This window comes from Andrena cerasifolii, chromosome 1 (genome assembly GCF_050908995.1).
Source record: "Andrena cerasifolii isolate SP2316 chromosome 1, iyAndCera1_principal, whole genome shotgun sequence".
Classification (NCBI taxonomy): Eukaryota; Metazoa; Arthropoda; class Insecta; order Hymenoptera; family Andrenidae; genus Andrena; species Andrena cerasifolii.
Window position 1 is genome coordinate 17,181,166 of NC_135118.1, and position 23,254 is coordinate 17,204,419.

The window sequence follows — 23,254 nt, forward strand, 5'->3', positions numbered from 1 at the left end:
TTTAATATTCTAGATATCAACATCTAGGTATTCTAAATATCAGATATTAGGTATTCTAAATATCAAATATTTGGTATTCCAGATATCAACATCTAAGTATTCTAAATATCAGGCATATCTTAGATATCAACATCTGCTATCCCACATATCAGATATTAGGTATCTTAAATATCAACCTCTAATTATTCTAAATGTCAGATTTCACAAACACCACATGGCGAATAAAATGGCACAATGGGCCCCGCACTGCGCAAGCAACGAAGCACGCGTTAAAGAAAGGAAACGGGTCAAAACGGGCGAGCGATTTGTCCAAGTTCGTGTATATTGATTACAGAGTCCGTGAACGACTGAAAAAGAGTTAAGATCCGTGTTGACTGACACGACGAAGCGCCGGCAGAACAAGGACTGGCGTAATGAGCCATGCGGAATTTCGTGTGGTCCGTGAATGTTCCTAAGTAAGGGATTGATTCACGAGCAGTTATAATACCGCCAAACCAAAGCCCTAATAGATTCAGGTCAATGCCACTACCGTTCTTCGAAGTCGTTCATTATGTGAGAAGAGAGGGCCCCGTTCTCATGCCACACAGGTTGCAATACCTGCGCGGCAGGCTCGACGAGGAATTCGCAACGAACGCGTAGATACATCCACGCTGCTCAACATCTATCCGAAACATGTTCTCGGTTAAACCACTCACTTCTTTTCGTGCATATTTACCGAACCGTTGATAGAAATTGCCTGCTTAGAAAGTTTTATGGTAATGCAGATTCAAAGAATGCTCATCGATACCGTGGCCAATGAAGTAATCAATGCGAAATGGCAGAACTGTTATTAAAGTTCAATAATATCGTGGGATATCGCGGTGGCAGAGCGGCAGCCAAGATTTATTATTATTAAAGTGGTAGTACAGCAGAGTTTATAGAATTACTGCTGGGATGTTACCTCTGACAGTTTTATCTGACTAAAGATTTATTTTCACTTGATGCAATGCTGTATTATACGGTGCAATGCGAAACAGAAGTCACTTTGATAAAATCTAAATTGCCCGTAACAGATACACTACCGCTCATAACTATTTCATCATTTGTTATAGGCACGTTTAATGAAAGAGGAAAGAGAACGTTTCTCCACATATCTGCGGTCCAACTTGGATATTTCTTAGCTCGTAGAAATCGTTTGATTCTTAGTTTGTTATCCTAAAAGTGGCCTTCGAACTGCAATTCGATTATTATTATTATTGGCAGCGAATAATTGCCAACGTTATCGCCAATCATGAAATGTAATTAAACAATACTGAAGCGAAAAATGAACTATAAGTTATTGGGATCTGAACTTAAACAGCAAGAATAATAGCCATATCTATGAATTAAACGGGCAAAGTTGCACATATACTAAGAAAAAGGAGTGGCAATTTGATAAAGACAATAACCAACTGTCTCTCTTTTATTCTATCTTCTCTGCCCCCAAATGTACACGCAATAAGTGATGAAATACTTTTGAGCGGTATTGTACATCACAGTATAACGTTACTAGTAGCTCATAAAAACCACCGCAGTGTATTACCAAACTGTAATCTAGCCACTTATCCGCGGGACATGAAGCTCGAGAAGAACACAGCGTACGCGCGAACCCTCGTTTTATTCAACTGTAAAAGCACGATAGAAATCTTTCAATGAAATTCGAAGAAACTGCGAACCCGCTTGTTCTTCGAAACGTTGCCAAAAACTTCTCAATTTTCACAAGAACCCTCTACATCGGTGGTTTAGTGCACAAATATCGTATGTCCACTTTCTGCGAAACTCGAGTTTACAAATAGTTCCCTACTGTTTCATTACGCTGCATAAAAATCACATTTATGCCTGCACGATGAATTTGCGAGAAGCAACATTTTTCCTCACTGCGTGCCCCCGAATCTTACGTACCATTGCGCGTTTAAATATTTGCGCGCAAAGCCATCGACGTGTACCAATCTTCCAATCACTTAAATTACATAGAAGCCAATTCGCGCAGGGTCCTCGGCTCCTTACTCCAGCCGCCCGAGTATCGCGCTGCAATTTCCTTAACGCATGAACGTCTGCTTTTCAACTGGTTGACACGTTCTCGGTACCTCTAATCGAGCGGGCGTTATGGGAAAGCAGCGAAATAATCCGTGCAAGAAGTCAGAGGGAGCCGTGGGCCTCACGAAGACATCGGAGGGGGAGGGAGGGAGGGAGGGAGGTAGGGGGGGGGGTGAAGGGGGCCCACAGAAAATCTTTCCCATTCGCCGCTGGCAGGACCTTTTCTGAAGTTAATGATTCGATCATTGCGATGGGTGGTAGCAGGGTGGTGGAAACGAATGGTGTGGGTCGGAGTAGTAGGAGAAGTGCCAGGGAAGCAGGAGAGGATTGGCCCGCACAGAAAAGTAAGCCCGATCCCAGTTCGAACGCTTCGCTGCGATCGCTACGTCTCCGATTTTGCTCTTTCGTGCGTAATCCGATCGCAGGCGAAGATCCTTCCGCTACTCTGTCAGCCAGCGAACGACGCCCGACGAGACACGCCGTTTCCGGCGCTCCCGCTTGTTGTTTACCCGAATACACGGAAGTCCTTTGGTAACCCCCCCGATGCCTCTGGTCGGTGGCTTGAGTTACGCCGTGAAATTCTGCGTTTATCACGCATCGTCGACCAGTCTGAACAGTACGTATCCCGAATCATAGTTTTCTACGGTATCTATCGCGGTAGTGGGGGGGGGGGGAGAGGGTGGGGGTGGGGCGGGAATCCTTTCGTCGTGAAGGTAAATTGTCTTTGGATCGAGGGATAAGGGAAGTTTGCACTTTGCGTGGTTTTGGGTAGTAGTGGGTTTGATTTTAAAGGAGTATTGGTATTATTGATTGGTCAGGGTTTTTGGTAATGTTGAAGGAAGGGTGGTGGGTGTTTGTGTGGGGGAGTGATTGGAGGACTGGAAGATACTCTGCGCTATCAGGCTTGGGGAAATCGAATTGATTAGGAATGCTTGTGATGTGTTTAAGGGTAGTGGCGATTGCCATGAATTTTATGTGTATTTTACGTACCTGTGGGTTGTGTGCGATGTATGATTGAGGTTCTTAACGTTGTTGCTGGTGAAAGAGGTTTTTTAGTTGAAGTGAAGAATGGGTTTAAGTCTGGTTTAATAGGTTTTGAGTTGGAGTTAGTTAGTTTCAGCTTAAGGGGTTATACCTAGTCAGGCCGCCGGAAAGAGGCGAATGTTTGTGAATTTTTTTTGAAAAAGCGGAAGCGTATATTGCTGCAGAACTTTTTGCACATAAAAGAGCAACATTCAAAGAACATTTGGTAATTTTTTCGTAGAAAATATTTACGTTTATAGTAAAGTAACAACCCACTTCCAAGAAGCCTTTTTAAAGATTTGGTTTTGCGCCGAGTATTGCCATTCGGAGCCAGATTCTTTAAAATTAAAACACAAAGAAGATTTCGTTAGTGTATTAATGTATCCTCTGATTGGCGGAGAAAATTTTCCGAAATATTAATTCAAAGTATAATGGCGGCTATTTAAAGTTGAAATCCTGATTTTTCTCGCGGGATTTTTGCACGAAAAAATCAGGCATATATGCTTCCACTTTTTCAAAAAAAAAAATTCACAAACATTCGCCTCTTTTCGGCCGCCTGACTAGGTATAACCCCTTAAGATAATTGAAAATATGTGTTTTATTAGGTGTCTTGATTAATTGTTTAGCTAAATGCATTCGAGGGTTGATTTATGTAAAAGAAATAGAAGATTGAAATTGTTTCATCTCCAATTGTATTTGTAATTTGTTAATCATTTCATTTGATTATCGTAAATTGGTGAACGCCAGTAATTAAGAATTGAGAATGTATCAGAAACAGTTCATTTCGTGTAATTTAAAAATTATCATTAATATCAGGAAGAGAAGATTATTAACATTGTTATACAGCTTAACAATCTAAGTTTTCAATACGCTACGATAACACCTGAAATCATATCACTGTGCATTTATTTTAAACTCTAAACAAAGGAAAATCAATCTGTCATAGAGTTGTCATATATTCATAGCATAATTTTGAATTGTTTAAAATTATTTAGCAGTTGTAAATGCAGTGCTATTTTCAGAGAATTAAAAATGCACAATAAATGTGCTCGTTTAAGGCTCGTATCAAAATATACTCCGCCTGAAATAAGACGATAAAGAGTCCACTGTGCGATACTTCTCAATTGTTTAAAATTATTCACCAGTTGCTAAAGCTAGCATTCCTAGGGAATTACTATTACACGACGAACGTGATCGTTTGAGAATCAGATCAAGATACACTCCAGCTGTAATAAGACGATAAAAAGTCCACTGTAGTATCACTTGGATTAATCCTGCGAAATAAGTCAAAGTGTCATTAAGAAACAGGTATATGAGTCACCATTCTGGTTCAATCCTTCCGGCAAAGTGCACGAAGATTGTCGGGAATAAGAGACTTACTTCCCGCAACTCCTGCGTTTCGAAATACAACCAGCGTATACATATAGCGACGATTAACGGGTTAACGGGAAATAATCACGAGCAGTTATACGAAAAAGGAGCACTTCAAAAATACTGAATCCATTTACAGTAGAACCCCGATTATACGAGCCAATCGGGACGCATCATGCTCGGATAATTAAATCTTTTTTTTTCAACAATCGATCGACTGCGTTTCAACACTGGGCACGATTATTTTGCACGCAATATTGAATATTTAAACCAGATATTACATTGAGATTACGTAAGTCTCACCTTCTTACGGTTTAGTCACTTAATCCTTCTGGCGTAGGGGTCGCGCAATTATTACAAAGAGGAATAATGTTTTTATACCATTGTTCCTGCAATTCGTATCATCTTAAAATTATTTTTTCAAAATATGAACACTTCAGTGGGTACAGGAATATTATTTTTTGGTAGCGCAAAAGTCATCCGATTTAAATGAAATAACGTCGCGTTTTTTTTGTGGTACATTTTATCCAGACTTATAAATTTGATGACATCAAATTCCAATGATAATATCCAACAAATGACCGCCATCCGAATGCATGCGAATTTGGGCTTCTTTTTACGGCAGTTTCCATGGTATTCTGAAGAATTTGTGGGGTTGGATTGTCAATTTCGTGTTGGATATTGTCCTTCAATTGTTGCAAAGTCTGTGGGTTATTCGCATAAACCACTACTCTCAAATAGCTACAAAAAAATAAATCTGGGGCGGTTAAATCGGGGGATCTGGCTGGCCATAACAGATCACCAAAACGGAAGATAAAAACATCGACACAATTTTTCCGCGTTCTTGAAGGATATACTTATTCATCTTTATGCACGATAAATTTTGTGAGCCTCTTCTATTGAAATGGCAAAACGTCATTGACATATACCTGAAATTGAAAAGATTGGGAGCTATTGACATCGGATGATGACTTTTGCGCTACCTGTTAGGCTGTATACTATATAATATTAGCTTTACTACTCGGCGTCGCCTGAAATTTAGATTCTGATTTTACAAAAAAAATTATTTATTTTTTTTTGTGAAAATGGCCACATTCATCTGGATTAGTCAGATATATTGAGCCGAGGCGCTGTTCGTGATCCCAGAGTTTATCGTTCGAAAGTTTTTAGGCGACAGACGAACACAAAAACATATAGAAGCTTTCTGCTTTATATATTAAGATTAGAAGTATATGTATATAATCTCCTTTGCAGCTCTCTTTCAATATTACCGTGTGTACCTTTTGCCAAAAGAATTATTCTGTCATATTCTCTTTTTATCAGTAAAATAGTACCCTTTGTGACAATTACGAAGATAACGCATTCACCAGATGACACTGTTTCGGATGACCGAATTTTCGGCCAAACGGTGTTCGGATAATCGAGTTTCTACTGTGATCCCTTGACACCGATGCATTTCGTATCCCGAAGAAGGTCACACGATGATTAAGTCAATCTTCGGCAACGATTTCTTTATCCACTTCTGTAAGAAATTGATTTAATCAAAGATTCTTGAACCGCATAACCGAATTTCTCAAAGTATGAAATATTACACTGGTTCGTGGAAGATTGTAATCTCAATCAAAAGAGATTAAACTTTACATAATAATCCGTGACGTTGATTCAAGGGGTATTGAAGTAATAAATTAATAATCTATACTAGTTACCTTGCTTCTACAGATAAATTGTGCAGATAAAGCGCGACTATGCTTATGGAGTGATGAACGACGGAATCGAGTTCTGATTTTACATCCTGCAACGTTTATCATTCCAGTCCCGAGGGATAATTTGAGTATAAATCATTGGGAGAAAGATGAAAGTTGTCATTGAAACAGAATGGGAATCTACACGTTTCTATTTGCATATTTATAACAGTACGACTTCGAGCTACGAGTGATCGATGAAGATCGGAATGAGATGTATGGCTATCGAGCAATCTATACCTACAACTCCTTTCTCAAGCAAATACCGTAGCGATCATTCCCAACAAAATTATTACCTCCGTAACTATAAACTATACAATCAGATCTTATTGTTAGTAACGCATAATGTATTAAAACAGATTTAAGTCTGTAACTGGGGGCCCCTGACGAATAAACATTAATTAATTTTAATAACACCCAAGTAAACTACCACTCCTGTAGTTTATGGTTATTGGCGCGATATTTTACAGCGACGTAAAGCTGCATTATGGTAAATCAGTTGGCTGGAGTGTGCATACAGTTGCAAGGAACTGTGTTAATATCATGGCGCATCATTTCCATCGAGTAAACTCATGCAATCTAACAATTATACCAACCAGACAACCACAGTTATTTAACACAAATATTACAATTAAAAAAAAAACAATTTTGAGTACCGTTAAATTAAATTTAAATGTTACCTGAGATTACCTAAAATTACAGTTAAGGTAAACAAAATTTGGAGGAAGTATACCTATCAATAGAAGTCCGTCCTTGTCCTAATTGACGTTTGATCGACGTTGGCGGAGGGCGATAGAAATATCAGGAACGTAAAACACTCGAGCAAATGGTTGCTTCGCTACCCCCTTAAGATTGATTGTTCAACAATCCTCAGGAGGTACGCGCTCCTTCTTTGAGAAGCTAAACGCGTTTCTCGAAAAGCCGTCGCGGCACGCAGCCCGCGCGGACGGCGCTGCAATGTTTCCTCACGTGCAAAAGTTGCGCGACATTTCGTCCAAACAAATCCATGCTTCTACTTATGCAACTCGAGTCTCGCCGTTGAAAATACGCGGAACGGGTCCCATTTGACGCACCGCTGGTGCGCCACAGAATCCAACGTCATGCATGAACCGGGGCGGCAAAGTTTAGCGCGTTAATCACGCATATCGCTCGACCTCAGCAGCCGCGCAAGTACGTGAGCAAGGACCGGGTTTTTGCGGCTGTGTGGCATTTCCCTCTGTGTCGCTCGCGACCTTACGCCGCGGAATCATAGGGATCGGTAATTTGCGGGTCTGACGAGAGAGGAGTCAGTCGAGTTCGGATGATCGGTTTGGCGGGAGTGTTGCATGCAATAGGGGCAAGACTTGCAGGGGTGATAAAAACAGAATTGAGGCATTGGGAGCAAAAACAGTGCAAATAGTGAAACACACATTTTTTGCAAAAGTGAGTTAGTGGGGATAATGTATTCCAAAAGGCTTTACTAATCATATAAAATAGGAAAAATTAATTTCTGTTCAATATCGGTTAGTCCGCTTTGGCTCTCAATGCCTCGATTTAGTCCGCATTAACAAAGTTAATACTCGGTTTCATGTAATAGGGTACTGGAAATATTTATGGCATGATTCTCAAATTTACGTAGTAGGCACACTTTTCGAGGTTTAACTTATTGCTGCCAAGACAGGGAGCTGCGCATTCTTGCAATAAATAAATTTTGCAATAATATTTTCCTAGTGTTAATAATAAGGAAGTTATCACTTATAATTTAATAAATGTGTGTTGGTACCACTGGCTTATTTCGGGCCACCCCTCAATCTGTGGGATATAAATTCGAAGACATAATTCTGTCTAATGTAGTTATCTTATTGTCATTACCGTTCACAGTGTTGTTTCTCTAAATGTGGGAAATATGCATCACTCGAAATTTCACAGGACGATGGAGTTTAGGGTTTCACATTTTCCACGTAATCGATACGTACAGGGTGTTTCGTTGCAGGTGGTAAAAGCCTTTTAGGCCCAAAATAAGGCGAAAATATAGAATGGAATTTTTTAATACCGCGCTTCGTTCTCGAGGAACTTGACTTTGAATTTCAGCCAAGTAAGCGTACACCGAAGTCAACCGAAGTACAGTTTTGGGCCTCAGGAGGCATGCGGAGGTAAGCGGAACAGCGGGACGCATCCCCCCCCCCTACCTTCGCGTGCCCCACAGGCGCCAAAACTACTTCGGTGCACGCATATTTACTTAAAATTCGAAGTGAACTTTCTCGAAAACGAAGCTCGATATCAAAACACTTTATTCTATATTTTCGTCTTATTTTCTCCTGTAGAACCATCCCCTAAAAGGTTTACCACCTGTAACGAAGCACCCTGTGTTGAACCATAACATTAAAATGGCGATTAAAATTTTTGGTAATTATTTACAAAATTACCTTATCTATTTCGACGACCTTGAAATATCTTGTCGGGGGCCTGATTCTCAACAACTTTCTACTGTACATGTTACCGTCGCTGGGCTTTAGTTTCCGAGACACTCGCAAAAAACTGTGATCGCTAGTTGGTTTGGGACACATGTTTTATCGGCCCTCGGTGATCACAGGTTTTATTGCGAATATCTCGAAACTAAAGCCAAGCGACGGTAACACGTGTAGGGAAAAATTGTTCAGAATGTTAACTTTCACGACATAATTCACTTTTGTAAATAATTACCAAAATCCTGTCCCATAATTTTACTCCTACACATGTCTGAATAAGCTTCCATATTAGATCCTAATTTTCTTGCGATTTACAGTTCTTACCTTCTTCAAGAAATAATACTAATAATAAGTAGCACGTATAGTTTGATATTTGAGCTGGGTCAAAATAGACCCTGCATCGGTCATCGATAGTTAAATGGTGATACAAGGCATTCGTGAATGCTCAATGCATATCGGTGCTTCAGGAAGCGAACCTATACACTGAGATAAGTAAGAAATGTTGTATGAACACACACGGTGCATACATGTACCGTAGTATTTGAGTTATGGAGGGTTAAAGGGAATGTCCACCTCGTGCTCCAAACCAACAGTCATTTGTTTCTTAGTCAGCAACCCGTTCGGGGAGTTGTGAAACCGATAAGAGCAGTTTTGCTAGTGAAACACTAATCTCTTATGACTCTTTGATAAACCATTTTGAGATATCGGTTCACATAAACGTTGTTCACACACTCGGGCCCTTTGATGCGCCGTATAAGCCTGGCCCCAGTATTTTTGAAACTTAAAACTGTAGTAGCACACCCTATCAGTTGGGTATTTCATTTTTTAGGAGTGATTTTTTCAGTGGCCAGTTTACAGGCTATCCAAGCTTATTTATACCGTCGCTTTACTTTTCTTTTACAGAATGGTGGCCTTGGTGGTTACTCCTGCCAGGATGCCTGGCGTCTTGGACGAAATACATCGAGGAGTACGACTCCATTAGGGTTGCCAGATGCGACGCCCGCTGTGGGGAGAATTATCCTGACAAAGTATGCATTAATTAACTTTTATAAATGCTTATGACTGATGGTGTTCGACTCTCACCATTTGCCTTTGAATTACTTTAGTAACTGGAAAGATCTGCTTGAATAATCAAAACTTTTCTCAGCGCCTCGACGCGACAATGAAAAATTTAAGAAAAAAGAAATCATGCTGTAGTTTAGTAATTTTACGTGGAACACGAAAATAGAGTTTCAGATATTTAACGTTATCGAATAATGATATCGAACCTTCCATTTGTTGCGCAACTCTTCCCCTTAGGATTTTGCAAATCTCGCGCAGAAACCTAAAGTGTCCTCGCCATGCTCAAGATTTTCAAATCATCCCTACTGATCAGTGAATCATAAAAAGAGATGCGGGATCCTTGCAGCAAATTTGAATATTAAATACACTCCTGCAAAATTAATTAACATGGGAAATATCATTTGTATTTACAACCAACGGTAACTATCTGAAAATCTTTAACTCGAATGAATTCGATAACGAACATCGACTACTTAAAGGGAAGATCCCGAACCCAAAAAAATTCCAAAAAATCTGAAACTTTGTGAATATGCAGGGGATTTCCTCCTGATTGCAGCGCGATTTTTGTTTGCCGCCCAAATTCACTCGAAGGGGGTGAAATTAACCCCTGAAAATTCGGCTATTTTCCGATTTTGTGTTATAACTCGCGAAATTTAAGAGACAGAAAAAAAGTTTCGAGACAAAAGTTACTTCTTTTATGTAGATCTAGCATTTGGTAAAGAAAATTATTATACAGTTCACGAGTCATAGCAGGAAATCGGAAAATAAGCGGATTTTCAGGGGTCAATTGCACCCCCTTAGAGTGAATTTGGGGAGCAAACATGAATTGCGTTGTAATCAGGGGGAAATTCCCTATATATTCACGAGGTTTCAGAATTTTTTTGAATTTCCGGGTTCGGGATGTTCCCTTGTTAGTTCTCGATTAATTTGGTAATCTTGATAATTGATACACCAACGAAATCTTTGGGACATTTATGTAATATGTATACATTTCTATCTTGCGAATTAGGTACGCGTGGTTATTACGTTGTCTTGCAAATTTGCGGGCTAATTTTACAGCCCCAGCTACATCGTAACCCCTCGAAATTATATAGACGTTTAGTGCGTGACGTTGCTCCTTTTGTAACAACTAATTATACGACGAATATGGTCGGTGGGGAGTCTCCGAGGCATCGATCCTCTTTCAAACTTGCTCTACCTTATAGCAAAGTAATAAAGAATTCCAGTCACGTACGGATAATGCAGCACCTTTGCGATAATGATCGCCGCTTCCAGCGTTCTTTGGCGATTAACTTTATTGAACTGCCCCAACGTCCGGACCTTAACGATTACTACCGACATGCATTACGATCTTCGCGAAGTTTTTGATACGAAACTTTTCCTGATTCGAAGATAGGGACATAAGAAGGGAGCTAATAAGGATCGCCTTCGGTGATTGTTGCACGGGACTTTCATCAATTTCACATTTAATCTGCGCATCTCCGGAACCGTCTTCCATATTTTTCATGTACAAACTGCTGCAGAGCAAAGTACATTCTCATCTCGTGCAACTTGGGTCGTCAAATAAATAACAGCCAGGAATGATTATTGATTTGTTATGTCCTCGTTTACTTTCTGCTCGATGCGAGAGTGGGGAACTTTTTTTGAAGAATCATGAATGGAATGGGACGTCGAGTAAAGTGTACATTATACTGGGCATCCCGCGTAATTACCTTATCAAGTTGGGGAGATATGAAAAAATTATATATAAGAGATTTTTAATATCGTTTTTTTTCTTCAAAATTGTCAAAGTCATCTCTGTTTTTTTTTTGTATGGAAGTAGATGTTTCCTTTCTAAAATATATTCTGCCTGCTATGAATATGCGTTTAAACATGCGTCACTTTAAAGTTGTCGAGCTCCAAATTTTAAAGTAAAATATGAAATTTATTTTCTTCGAAAATTCAAATTCCGATCTTACAATAGGCATTGCCACCTCTCATCGTACATTAATGATGGGACTGAAGTCAGTGGCCTTCTTAAAGTCCAACAAGAAATACAGCTGTGTACTTTCTAAATTATTATAACAATGAATGTTTAAAAGGAGTTTTTGATTTCAGATTTTTAAGAAAGGAATATGTACTTGCATGAAAAAAGAGTATTGGTGACGTTGAAATTTTTGACAAAGGAATGACAATGTGAAAAAATTTCCTTGCAGCGTATTTTCTCTTTGAAACCATTGTAAATATGTATATCTATTTATGTGACACAGTTCTCGTATCGTCGCGAACTACGGAAGATAATTAGCTGGCCCATTCTACGCGGAACACCCTGTATAGTATTGGTAGAGCGGCATGTAACGTAATTGCTTAATTGTTCCGTTTCAGTGCATAGACGATTGCTTGTCGTCAAATTACACGAAGCCTGGTTATTGTCGTGATAAAGCATCGATGTCACCATTCGAAGCTGCTTGTTTAGTAGCTTGCGACGACGATTCTCGTTGCCCAGATCTAGCGAAGTGCTGCAAACACGATTGTGGCGTCACGTGTATGCATCCCCTCGGTTTGGACGATAGAACTGGTATGCGTGTTTTATTCTAAGTAAAATACAAATATTTTGACATGTCTGCGTAACAAAGTTAATATAAGCGTATTATGTTGGTGATGAATTAACTTTCCAACGGACTTTACCTACTCGCGAATGATAGAGTACTTACAAAAAATTTTTAAAAAAATTAAAACCGACTTAAAAAAAAAAATAATAAAAATGCATTAAAAAGTAAAAAATAATTTTTTCCTTCATTTAATCTACGACTCTTAATTTCTTTTTATGTCAGCGCCTCATTATTTGTGTAAATCTGGCGCCGATTTAAAAAAATTGAGAGTCGTAGATTAAATAAGAGAAAAATTGTATTTTTACTATTTAGTGCATTTTTATTTTTTTCAAATTAATTTTAATTTTTTTTTTAATTTTTAATACTTTTTACTTCTTGATTATTTAAGTTACGTAACTACATTTATTTAACAAAATGTGAGTTTTATTTATTTAACAAAAGAGATGCTCGTAAGAAATTACCGCTTGCTGGAAACGGACAATTCCAAAAATAAGCGACTTGAAAGAGTGAGAATGCTGTGGAGTTATGCGCGGGCAAACATAAAAAAGAATACATACGGGTGGAATCTATAACCTGCTCCTTTTCGAAGTCGCTTAAAAACCATATCCCTGTACAGATACAAGGCAGAATTTGCCAATTGTAAATAAATTTTTATTTCCAGACTTACCTCCAGTTCCAGAAACCCTGCAGATCAGACAACAAAAGAGCAATGTCGTTTTCCTGACTTGGCGTGAGTCGAAGGCGCACCGTGCCAATGAATCCGCCCACGACAAGGATATAAGGTATTTGGTAGAGGAACGACATTTACTCGGTCCAAGGTACCTGGAGTCTAGATTAAGTTCCTGGACAGTCTGTCACGTATCGACAAAGTCGTACGCGACGCTTCGAGGCCGATTAAAAACCGGACATTGGTATCAATTTCGTGTGGCAGCCATAAATGGGAACGGCTCTCGAGGATATTCGCAACCGTCCAGGCCATTTAAAACGAGAGGCAAGTAAAATTGTTTGCTCCAATTATTTATTGAACGAATGAAGCCCTTGTCGCAAAGCCATACTGGGGCTTCGCAAGGAAATATTCTCAATCCGAAAATTCTAATTTCACTGAAACTTCGCGCGAATGAAATGTTGGAGTACATATGCAAGGAATTAATTATTTTTTTTTCAAGGGGTGAAATCAGCCCTTAAGGCGAAGTTATCGCGTTTTCTCGGTTAAAATAGGTATTCGCGTATTTGTATTAATTAAAAGTACTCTACGCATTACAATAATTTATCGTATATTACAGTTGCAATTAAAATACATTAGTATTATATTTAATTATACTATGTCCCATTCTATTAACGATATAGCTACATTCTAAACTCGCCTTGCTTTTAAGAATAATAGGCATACCGAGTACGCTTGGTTCAAGATCTATAAAATTGATAAATAATTTCATGTAGCGTAGTTAAATGCTTGTGTGCGCATAATCATTAAACGGAGACTGTAGATCTCTGAACACTTACCGACATGAAGGATGGTAATGTCAAATCAATATTACGAAACCTCGACAATCTGCATTCCAGTTTGTTCGCCAAGGACATGTTTGCAATCACACGTTGCAATGACATGTCATGAGCATACCACTTTTCATGGAATACATCGTCGGTTATCGATGCGCTCTAATTTAATGAAACGAAATTAAAGCATTCTTCGTGATTACTTATTAGAATTTCGTTAGGTGTCGTTGAATCCGACTTGCGAAATTGAGCCAAAGTATACTTCGTGCGAAAATGATATTTCCACCCCCCAGAGGACGAAAATATTCCCCTATTGAAGCCACCCTCCCATCAAATCGCTATAAAAGTAGATCATTTTTAGGATTTTATTTTCAAAAAGGAAAAGTTTTTAACACTATGTCGTTTATTATTTTTTTTTTTGTAATAAAATCCTAAAAATTATATATTTTTGGAGTGATTTGATAGGGGTAATCTTTATAACTAATTACAATCTATAATTTATCTCGAAGTTAACGTTTCGATATTATCCTTATGTTTACTACGTTATCCAAGAAGGCTTACCGCCTCGAGTAACTGTTGGATACAAAAGCACAATATATAAAGTTGTATCAGTGCGCCGACTGTGTATAGTATAATCAAAACTTTTCCGAAATGCACCGCAGAGCTCTGAAACAATAAGCAATCTTAGGAGCACCTCAAAGCGAAACGCTGATTCAACGGTGGTTCGATGTGAGATGTACCGTTACGATCATAAAACTTAAAAAGCAGAACCGAAAAACGTTGTTTATATAAAGGAGTCCAATATTGGGAGCGAATAGTTTCTTCATTAGGGTGGCCATTCTGTAAAAACAACAAAACCTATTATTATCACAAATTCATTACGACACCACTGGTAAAATACTGATTAAGTATTAAAGAGTTTAAAACATTATTCACATCATTCTTTTGAATGATTATTAGTGGGAGTTAATTAGAAATATTAAAGTAGTATAATTATTCTGGACCACTAAGAGGGTTGTGAAATGGTGGATTTTCACTAGAAAGGGAAAATGCATGTATGACTATTACATACAGAGTAGTGGTCAAAAGAAAGTTCAACCCTTAGATGATGAGAAATTAGTTCGTTTGAACGTTTTCTCACGTGAGAATACAAAACAACTAATTAGTATTTTCAGGGGTGGATTTGTATATAAGTAGGTTGCAGCCTAAATTTGGGGCGAAAGAAATTGAAAAAGGTTTAACTCAGGTTTAATTCACTTTTTTTCACGTAGTAAATTATCAGTAACTCATATGTAAGTTGTCTTACTAAATTGATTTTAAAATTTTCCCAACTCTATTAAATTAAAATATTTGCTGATATTTCACGGAAAGGGAGCAAACCCTTGTTAGCCTAGAGGCGCCAAATCTCTACACCCCCCTGTGCATTTTTATATTCTTTAAGCACAAATAAGATTTTATTCGTAGGTATCACTTGCATTAATAGGTATACATACTGCTTCGTTCCGAAGAAGTGAATACTTTACTGTGCAAATCGAAGTAAAAATTGGGGCACGTCGGACCCCACCTCACCGGTTAGTTAACAAATTTCCCACCTCACTAATTAAGGGTTCAACCGTGTAGGGTGACAGAAATAAGATAGTTCCATTAAAAAGAATTATATCTTAAAATTAATATAGCGGCATCGATATAATTCAGAAATCTTAACTAAGTAGTATCAACTTTATTATGCAGGCGTAAAACTATGAATCTCTTTTAACCACCACTTGGTACAGCACCCTCGACAACATTTTCAATAATTTCCTAGAAGTTCCCATTCAATTAATATTTCTTACGAATCAGAATCTCGTACTCACTCGACCACCAGGCTATGGTGACGCGTCAGCAGTCTCATCTCCTTTCTTACTGCTCCTCCATTCCCACAAACGAGGTGCTCCCAGAGCTCGCCATTACTCGAGCCCTTCGAGCTTCCATTTCTGCTCCGAAGCACCGTGACAAATTTGATCCTCAAATATCTGTACTGTGCTGTCATCAAGAGAATAAAATGTATCGTGTAAATGTCCAAGCTAACTTTTCTGAAGATCGTGTACAGGCTGCCGAAAGACTCGAGAACAACACCCCCGGCGAAAACACCAACCGAAAATGGTTCCCTGGACAGGGCAGCTGGCACCCGGTAGTCCGTGTAATAGAACTGACTCTTTCGAAATATTTCCATCAGCGGCAGCGACGTCCAACTGACCACTGTGCTGACGCAGGCGATAACGTAGAACTTCAGCGGTCTCTCCATCGACTTCACTGTCACTAGCGCGGTATTCCTCATTTCATTGTCTGCGGCAAGAACGCCGTTCAACTTCCCGATTAATTCTCGTATCAAGTTCTTACGGTTGTGCAGGTAAACGAGCTGCACTATGACTTCCAGGGAGACCACCATGTTCACCGTACTGTCCTCCAGTGCCTTCTCCTTCGGTACGCAGAACAGGCCCAGAATGCAGACGGTTAAATATACGAACTCTACCGTCCAGACAACGATCGCGTAAATTTTTAAAGGGGCAGGCAGCTTCATTTTCCTGTTCGTTACTGGTAGCAAATTTCCCGAAGACGTGTTCACGAAAACATTCAAGCTGTTCAAGCTCTGAAAGTCCATTTTCACTTTCGACTGCCCCCCTCTCGCAACTCACGGCTTTAAGTTTCTTAACTCTTAGTTTTCGATGTGGTACGAGCGGAAAGTACAATTGCGATGAGTAATACAAGTACGAGCTTATAATTCTACTTAAATACAAATGCAAGAAATTTCTTTAACAGTAGCATAAGGGATGAGAACATTCTCGCTACTCATAATTGTTTATCTTGAAAGGCGTGATGATTTAAATTACTGTATGTTAAAAACATTGCTTGGAGACTCTAAGAATTAGTTATATGCTTTAGCGGATCGTCTTGGATTTAAAAAATATAATTGCAAAAGGAAATGGAAGAAATTTTTTCGTACAAAAGCGTGCGCAAGTATTTTTTCCTTTTATCTAACTTTTCTTGGGAATGATTATAATCATTGACCGAAACGTTTGAATTTGGTAACAATTCTCAAAATTGCAAGATAGCTTTTATTTAATTATTGTACAGACCGAACCAGTGCGCTGAAATCATATCTTCTGATTAGAAATGGAAGATCATGTTAACCTTTCGTTGCCCGCGCCCTATTTTGTCAGATTTTTTACCTGTTTTTTGTTTTATTTGGTATTCTGAATGCTTTGTGTCAAGAAATGCGACTTTCCTTTAAAAATAACTCTATATTAAAAACTAAAAAGCGATGTAGTCGTCTTTAAAAAAGAAAAAAAGACGGAACAGAGTGAACGACTGCTATTAGAAATAAGGGTTGTTTTATTCACTTCGATTGCTCTAGTCACACATTTCACACGCTAGATCCACTTTGGAATGTGTTTTGCCAATGAACTCTTACGCGCGCGTTGCACTTTCTATGAAATGACGACTTTTCTTCTTCAACGCCTGTACATACAGACTGAAAAACTGCAGTAAAAGAGGCGGGAATTTTTTATGAACTGCCGAAGGCATAGGCCGAAAAAAATTCATAACTGTTCTACTTTTTAAAACGGCGCGGGTAACGAAAGGTTAGCCCTTTAGTGCTCGCACCTAGGTCCGGTTAAAGGAAAGATATCCCGTTTACTTGTTATCGTTGAAAATTGCCTGAATTTATATATTTTTATAAAAAAAATTATTTTATTTATTATTTATTGGTTGAAATGCATAAAATCGATGTATACAGGGTTCAGGTAGGTCCAGTCTTCTTCAGCGAATAAAACTACCCTAAACATGTACTGCTTAAACTGTTGCAAACAGCGAATACGAACGCAGACGGCAAAACGGCGAAAAAAAAAGGAATCCTTCAAATATGATAGGGTTGACCGAAGTATATATCGGTCAAGCTTATCTTTAAATCATTTGTTTACCAGGTTTAACAAATCTCTCCGATTGCGAGCGGAGAAATACTTACAAACAGCAGCACGTGTTCATAGAATGAAATTCAAAGTAAAGCGAAAGAAATACTGTTAAATTGTTAACACTATTGTCACGCTGATTAAGTTGTTAATTAAACTTATTCACTTAGATAGCCATGCCGATACGCGTACTATATCCGAGTTACTGTTTACATTAATTATTGCCATTCGTTAACATTCACTAACAATGTGCACAGAGGTAGAAGCTCGACCATAGCTTCGAAGTGCTCGACAACTATTGCTCGCTGTCATTCTACCATTGTTTCTCCTCCCTTTGACAACTTCCCATTCCCTCCAGCGACACTATACTCCATTCAATCGAGTCTACGGGCCATGCGAATTGAAACATTCCTCGGTTCAATTATCGGTGATTTGCCGTGGAATTACTGCTTCGTGTGTGTGTCTCTTTAATCTTGGCCTCGAGGCACTAGAGGGGCCATTTACGGCAATAAATTGCCATCGGGTCTCCGAAGGTGCCTCGCTGTGTGCAAAGGCTGCTCATTTTCTCACAGAGACTATTGTCATGTGTTTATTAAAAATAAGAAACACTGGCCCGGGGGTAAACTAAGAATTATAATAATGTGGCATTATCGTGTATTCCGTTTGAACTGTAGTCACAAAGCCTAAAGCTTCCTGCGACTCTGCCCCGGTGTCTTCTCAGTACAGAGGGTAACTTATTGCTTTTAGAACCACGGAGTCCTAAAGAGCCGCAGAATTTAACACTGTCCGATGCGCGTCTGATAGATGGAAAATTGCATATCACTCTGAAGTGGGTTAAGCCGACCTCGGACGTGCCAATCACGTTCTACAAAGTGTTTTGGAGCCGCCTGCTCCATGGTCCAACTAACAATTCGATACTCGTTTACCATAGGACAGTTCTTAAAGTAAGTGTTCAGTAAATGAATAGTTAATAATAATCGACGATAGTGAAACGTTCAATGCAATATTGGATGTGCTGTTCTTAATACGTTCGGTGCCAAAATGCAGTTTGACACATTTCTCTGCCGCTGTCACACATGCCGGATTTCGCGATTTCGATGTTTTACGATTTTTTTAAAAATTATGTTTGTTACCAATCAAACTGTGCTATTAAAGGGTCTCTGTTATACACACAGGGTGTTCTGGTAACTGGTGATACAACCGCAAAGGGGGTGATTTTGCATGAAAATATAAGGTATTTTTTCATACGAGGCTTGGTTTTCGAGAAAATTGACTTTAAACATTCGCTGGGTTATTTAAGGAGTCACGTTAAATTAATTGCGTATTCTGAAGAAATTACAAGTTTCGAGCTGTTAAAAGAAAAATTCATTTAGCGTTTGATCAATTAAGGCAGAGCACGGTAGGAAGCGTTCATAGAAATTTAATTCGAAGAGTAGCAAATGTGTGTTCGACAGAATGGACAACATTTTCAACAATTGCTTTAATAATAAAATTTATGTTATGCGAATATCCAGCTTTATTGTGCACTAGCTGTACTACTCGGCTTCGCACGAAATTTAGGCTCTGATTTAATATTTTTTTTTTTTGTGAAAATAGTCACATTTTTCTGGATTAGCTACGCATGATGAGCTGGGACACATTCCGTGACCCCAGAGTTTACCGTTCGAAAGTTTTTAGGCGACAGACTAACACAAACATATAGAAGCTTTCTGCTTTATATATTAAGATTCTTAATTAGCCAGTGCTATAACACGAAACCGAGACAATAGCGAATATTTACAGTCGATTTTCTCGAGAAAATATTATTCTATCTATTTCGACTTATTTCTTCGTGCAGAATCACCACCCCTTCCTGTTGTGCCGCCAGTTACCGAACACCCTGTATATTGGTGAAGGTTTCCAAAAATCGATGAATACTTCGGAAATTTTAAAAAGATCGGTAACTTGTCAATTTTGGCAAGCTTTTAATAACTGCTCGAAAGGTGGCACTCTAATGCGAAAATGGGCAAAAAATTAATTTCAATAAAAATTTGTGTAAGAAATTTTTGTTTGAAATAATTTTTTGCCTGTCTCTATTCCAATGTTTAAGGGTGCGTTGGACCTATCTTCAAAATGGTACCAAGATGAAAATTTGTGAGATTGTTCTTTCTAATCTTCCTGATGGGCTCCGAAAATTTTAAACGAATTCTCTAAATGATTGCTGAGTTATAACGATTTTAATTTTCACCGATTTTACACGTACTCTTGTGGAAAGAGAGACGACCTTTACGGATAAAACAGCTGAAAAAATGTTGAAGAAATATTGTCGATGCTTTGAATTTTTTTTAAAATGTAGTATACGGGCAGATGAAAATATCTGCCAAGTTTCAACTGTTTTCACTACACCATTTTAAAGAAATAATTTATAACTCGAGAAAATTGTGAATTCAGGGCATTTTCATTGGCAAAAGGTTAGCAAACAATGCTTGAGAAAGCATTTGTAAAGTGAAAAATACCTTCCTAGGAGTAGAAATAAGACTCCAACTGTCGTTCGAGTTCCTTACATCTAGATTTACTATGCGTAACACGAAGATATTCAAGTATTTCAGTTTCATATACTTCTGTCTAATATTGTACGTCCGATGCACCCTTAATTAGAGGGAAGTTAAATTTGAATTGAAACAAATTCCTCGTACCTTCAAACCTCCACTTATAATCTACATCGTGGGTGACTGGCGACTGGCAGCGAACGTGTCAAAAAGTAACAAACGAGAGAAAGAAAATTCTCACTCGTTTTCGAAAGAAATCGAATTAATTTCTAACGGAAGCCTGTGAAAATGAATTCCACCTAATTTCTCTGCCACGGTCAAGTGTAAATCTCACTGTTCCTTCTCCGCTTGGAATTTCAGGATAAAAACTGCTACGAACTGAAAAACTTGGAACTGAAGTGTCAGTACTTTCTTCAGGTCCAAGCTGTCTCGCTGTATGGCGGCCGACGTTTGGTGTCGCGAAAGGCTTCCAAAGTGTTCAATAGCACCGATTACATGGTATACGGTAAGATGAAACACGAGCCTATTGTTCCTCCATCTACTGGTAGCTCTGCCCGAACTTAATAATCAGGATAACAAACGAAGAAGTGCCCTTTCATTGAAGCCGACGTCGAGAGACATTCTCACAGGTGCGAGCGATATCAGGGCGGCCTTCACCTGCGCCGTATGATTTGCGATTGCGGAGAGATCAAGGCGCGCCTGGTTTGGCCGACGAACCACGATGCAAAGGGCTACAACGTCTCCTGGCGAGAGGAAGCCTGTCCATTCTCTCAGGCAAAGGACTCGACGCATCAAAGAAAAGCTTTGTGGAAAGTCGTACAGGTATTGCCATCCGTAAAACTGTTTCTCTATAATTTATTTATCTAAAGTCACCTGGCGTACAAATAGAATGGGTTTAGACCAGTGGCGAATTTAACGGGCATCCAATGAACAGAAGACCGCCCCAGGACCCAATCTTCCAAAATAAAAATTGTAATTTCATCCAAACACTATATTTCTTCTGTACTACTACACTTATGTAAGTAAGAGGCGAATGTTTGAGAATTTTTTGTGAAAAAGCAGAAGCATATATTTGTACAGAACTTTTTGCACGTAATAGAGCAACATTTAAAGAACCTTTGGTAATTTTTTCGTACAAAAATATTTACGTTTATAATAAAGCAACAACCCGCATCCAAGAAGCCTTTTTATAAATTTGGTTTTGCGGTGAGCATTGCCATTCGGAGCCAGATTCTTTAAAATAAAAATACAAAGAGGATTTCGTTAGTATATTAATGTATCCTCTGATTAACGGAGGGAATTTCCGAAAAATTAATTTAAAACAAAATGGGGGCTATTTAAAGTTGAAATCCTGATTTTTTCGTGCAAAAATCACGCGGAAAAATTATAACTATTATAAACGTAAATAGTTTTCTATGAAAAAATTACCAAATGTTCTTTAAATGTTGCTCCTTTAAGTGCAAAAAGTTCTGTGAACATATATGCTTCCGCTTTTTGGGGAAAAAATCAGAAACATTCGCCTCTTTTCGGCCGACTGACTAGGTACAACCCTTCGACCTGTTCTTAGTAAACTACACTCTTTCCCCACCAAAACGGGCCCCTCGGTGCATTTGCCACGTGGGCCTTTTCCCTTAAATCCGCCACTGGTTTAGACTTAGAAATAGAATTATATTTTACATTCACATTCAATTCCTCAGCTTCCACTTTCAATTCAAATTTTCAGCCAAATAGAACTCCGGTAAATCTATTTAATAGTCTATAAATTAAATAACAAATCCGTGAAAATAATCTCCTTTCACACGTGTCCTCCCAGTAAAATCCCCTGGTAAGCGTAGACTACATACGCGAGACTACCGCTTCGCGACTCACTGCCCACTCAGAAAACCCGTAAGCATTGTAAGTGGATTATTACATTGCCCGCAGACACCGCACCTCGACCTTCGGCATCTTCGAAACGATTGTTTGTACAACGTTAACGTACGAAACGTTCACAACGACAAGACCAGCGAGGAGCACGGCGCCAGCATAGAGTTCTCTGCTACCGGTTGCCAGAAGGACCTCGATCTAAAGGAGAAGAAGCATTCGCGCGGTAAGTTGGTGCAATGCAAAAAGAAGGTGTCGAGAAGTAAGCGACGCTCTGTCGGTCTGTTTCTGATTTAACGACACCACGCGCCGAATATGTCTCCGCCATAATTATTGCGCGTCTACGCTCCAGCTTCAAAGCAAATTAACCGTCGAATGCATATATTACGCGTTGATCAACTAACAATAAGGGGCAAGTAAGAATATTCTTTTATGTACGTACATGGGATGTCGACCGTTCCAACCCGCGACTTTCACTATGACTTGTACAGAAACCGTTGTGTCATCATCGCTCGCCACGCGAGAGTGATTTTGACGAATTGTTCTGTTAGAACGACATCGATTAAATTACGCCGAATTATTCGACGCTTCGCGAGTTCTGCCACTGGCTATTTGGTCGAATAGAAATTTGAATGTTTGTTCGGAAGAGATTTCTGCGAAGGAATTCTGCAGTTTATTCGATCAGCGTCGCACGAAATTTTCTAATCTTCCATTTCTAACAGAAATTCCATTTCTAACAGAAATTTCATGTTCCTAAATACTGCGTTTCTCGTCTCTGTTTAGAAGGCTAATCTTTTTATAATGTAAGTATTAATTTTTCTATTGCTATGCGCGAATGTAATTTTCGAACGAACTATGTTGCTTTAAACAGTGGATATAATAAAGAGAAAGTGGTTTCAAACGATAATTAGTTTCACGTGGTAATCTTTACTACTCACAAGGGAAGATCCTGAAGCTGAAAATTCCAAAAAAAAATCTGAAACTTTGTGAATATGTAGGGGATTTCCTCCTGATTGCAACGCAATTTTTGTTTGCTGCCCAAATTCACTCGAAGGGGGTGAAATTAACTCCTGAAATTTCGTAAATTTTTATATTGTGTTATAACTCGGGACCCGTAAGAGATAGAAA

General features: G+C 38.8%; 2 protein-coding genes across 3 annotated transcripts; one reads left to right on the forward strand and one right to left on the reverse strand.

Annotated features, from left to right (window-relative positions):
* The first annotated feature begins 2,305 nt into the window (after positions 1-2,305).
* On the forward strand, positions 2,306-22,898 carry Kal1 (anosmin-1 Kallmann syndrome 1). Its single transcript, XM_076816860.1, has 9 exons — positions 2,306-2,399; positions 2,468-2,671; positions 9,542-9,666; positions 12,065-12,257; positions 12,953-13,282; positions 18,483-18,679; positions 20,624-20,768; positions 20,868-21,085; positions 22,187-22,898. Exons 1-9 carry the CDS (start codon positions 2,306-2,308, stop codon positions 22,421-22,423), a joined length of 1,743 nt encoding a protein of 580 aa, XP_076672975.1. The 3' UTR covers positions 22,424-22,898.
* On the reverse strand, positions 13,579-17,943 carry LOC143367912 (uncharacterized). 2 transcript variants are annotated; one of them, XM_076810188.1, is made up of 6 exons: positions 17,792-17,943; positions 15,642-16,246; positions 14,529-14,628; positions 14,350-14,454; positions 13,795-13,950; positions 13,579-13,702 (listed from the first exon to the last, which is right to left on the reverse strand). In XM_076810188.1, the coding sequence occupies exons 2-6, from the start codon at positions 16,214-16,216 to the stop codon at positions 13,646-13,648; spliced, it is 993 nt and encodes a 330-aa protein (XP_076666303.1). In that variant the 5' UTR covers positions 16,217-16,246; positions 17,792-17,943; the 3' UTR covers positions 13,579-13,645. The 2 variants fall into 2 exon arrangements, with proteins under 2 accessions (XP_076666303.1, XP_076666299.1); XM_076810184.1 differs by lacking the exon at positions 17,792-17,943 and having other exon boundaries at positions 15,642-17,440.
* Positions 22,899-23,254: the final 356 nt, after the last annotated feature.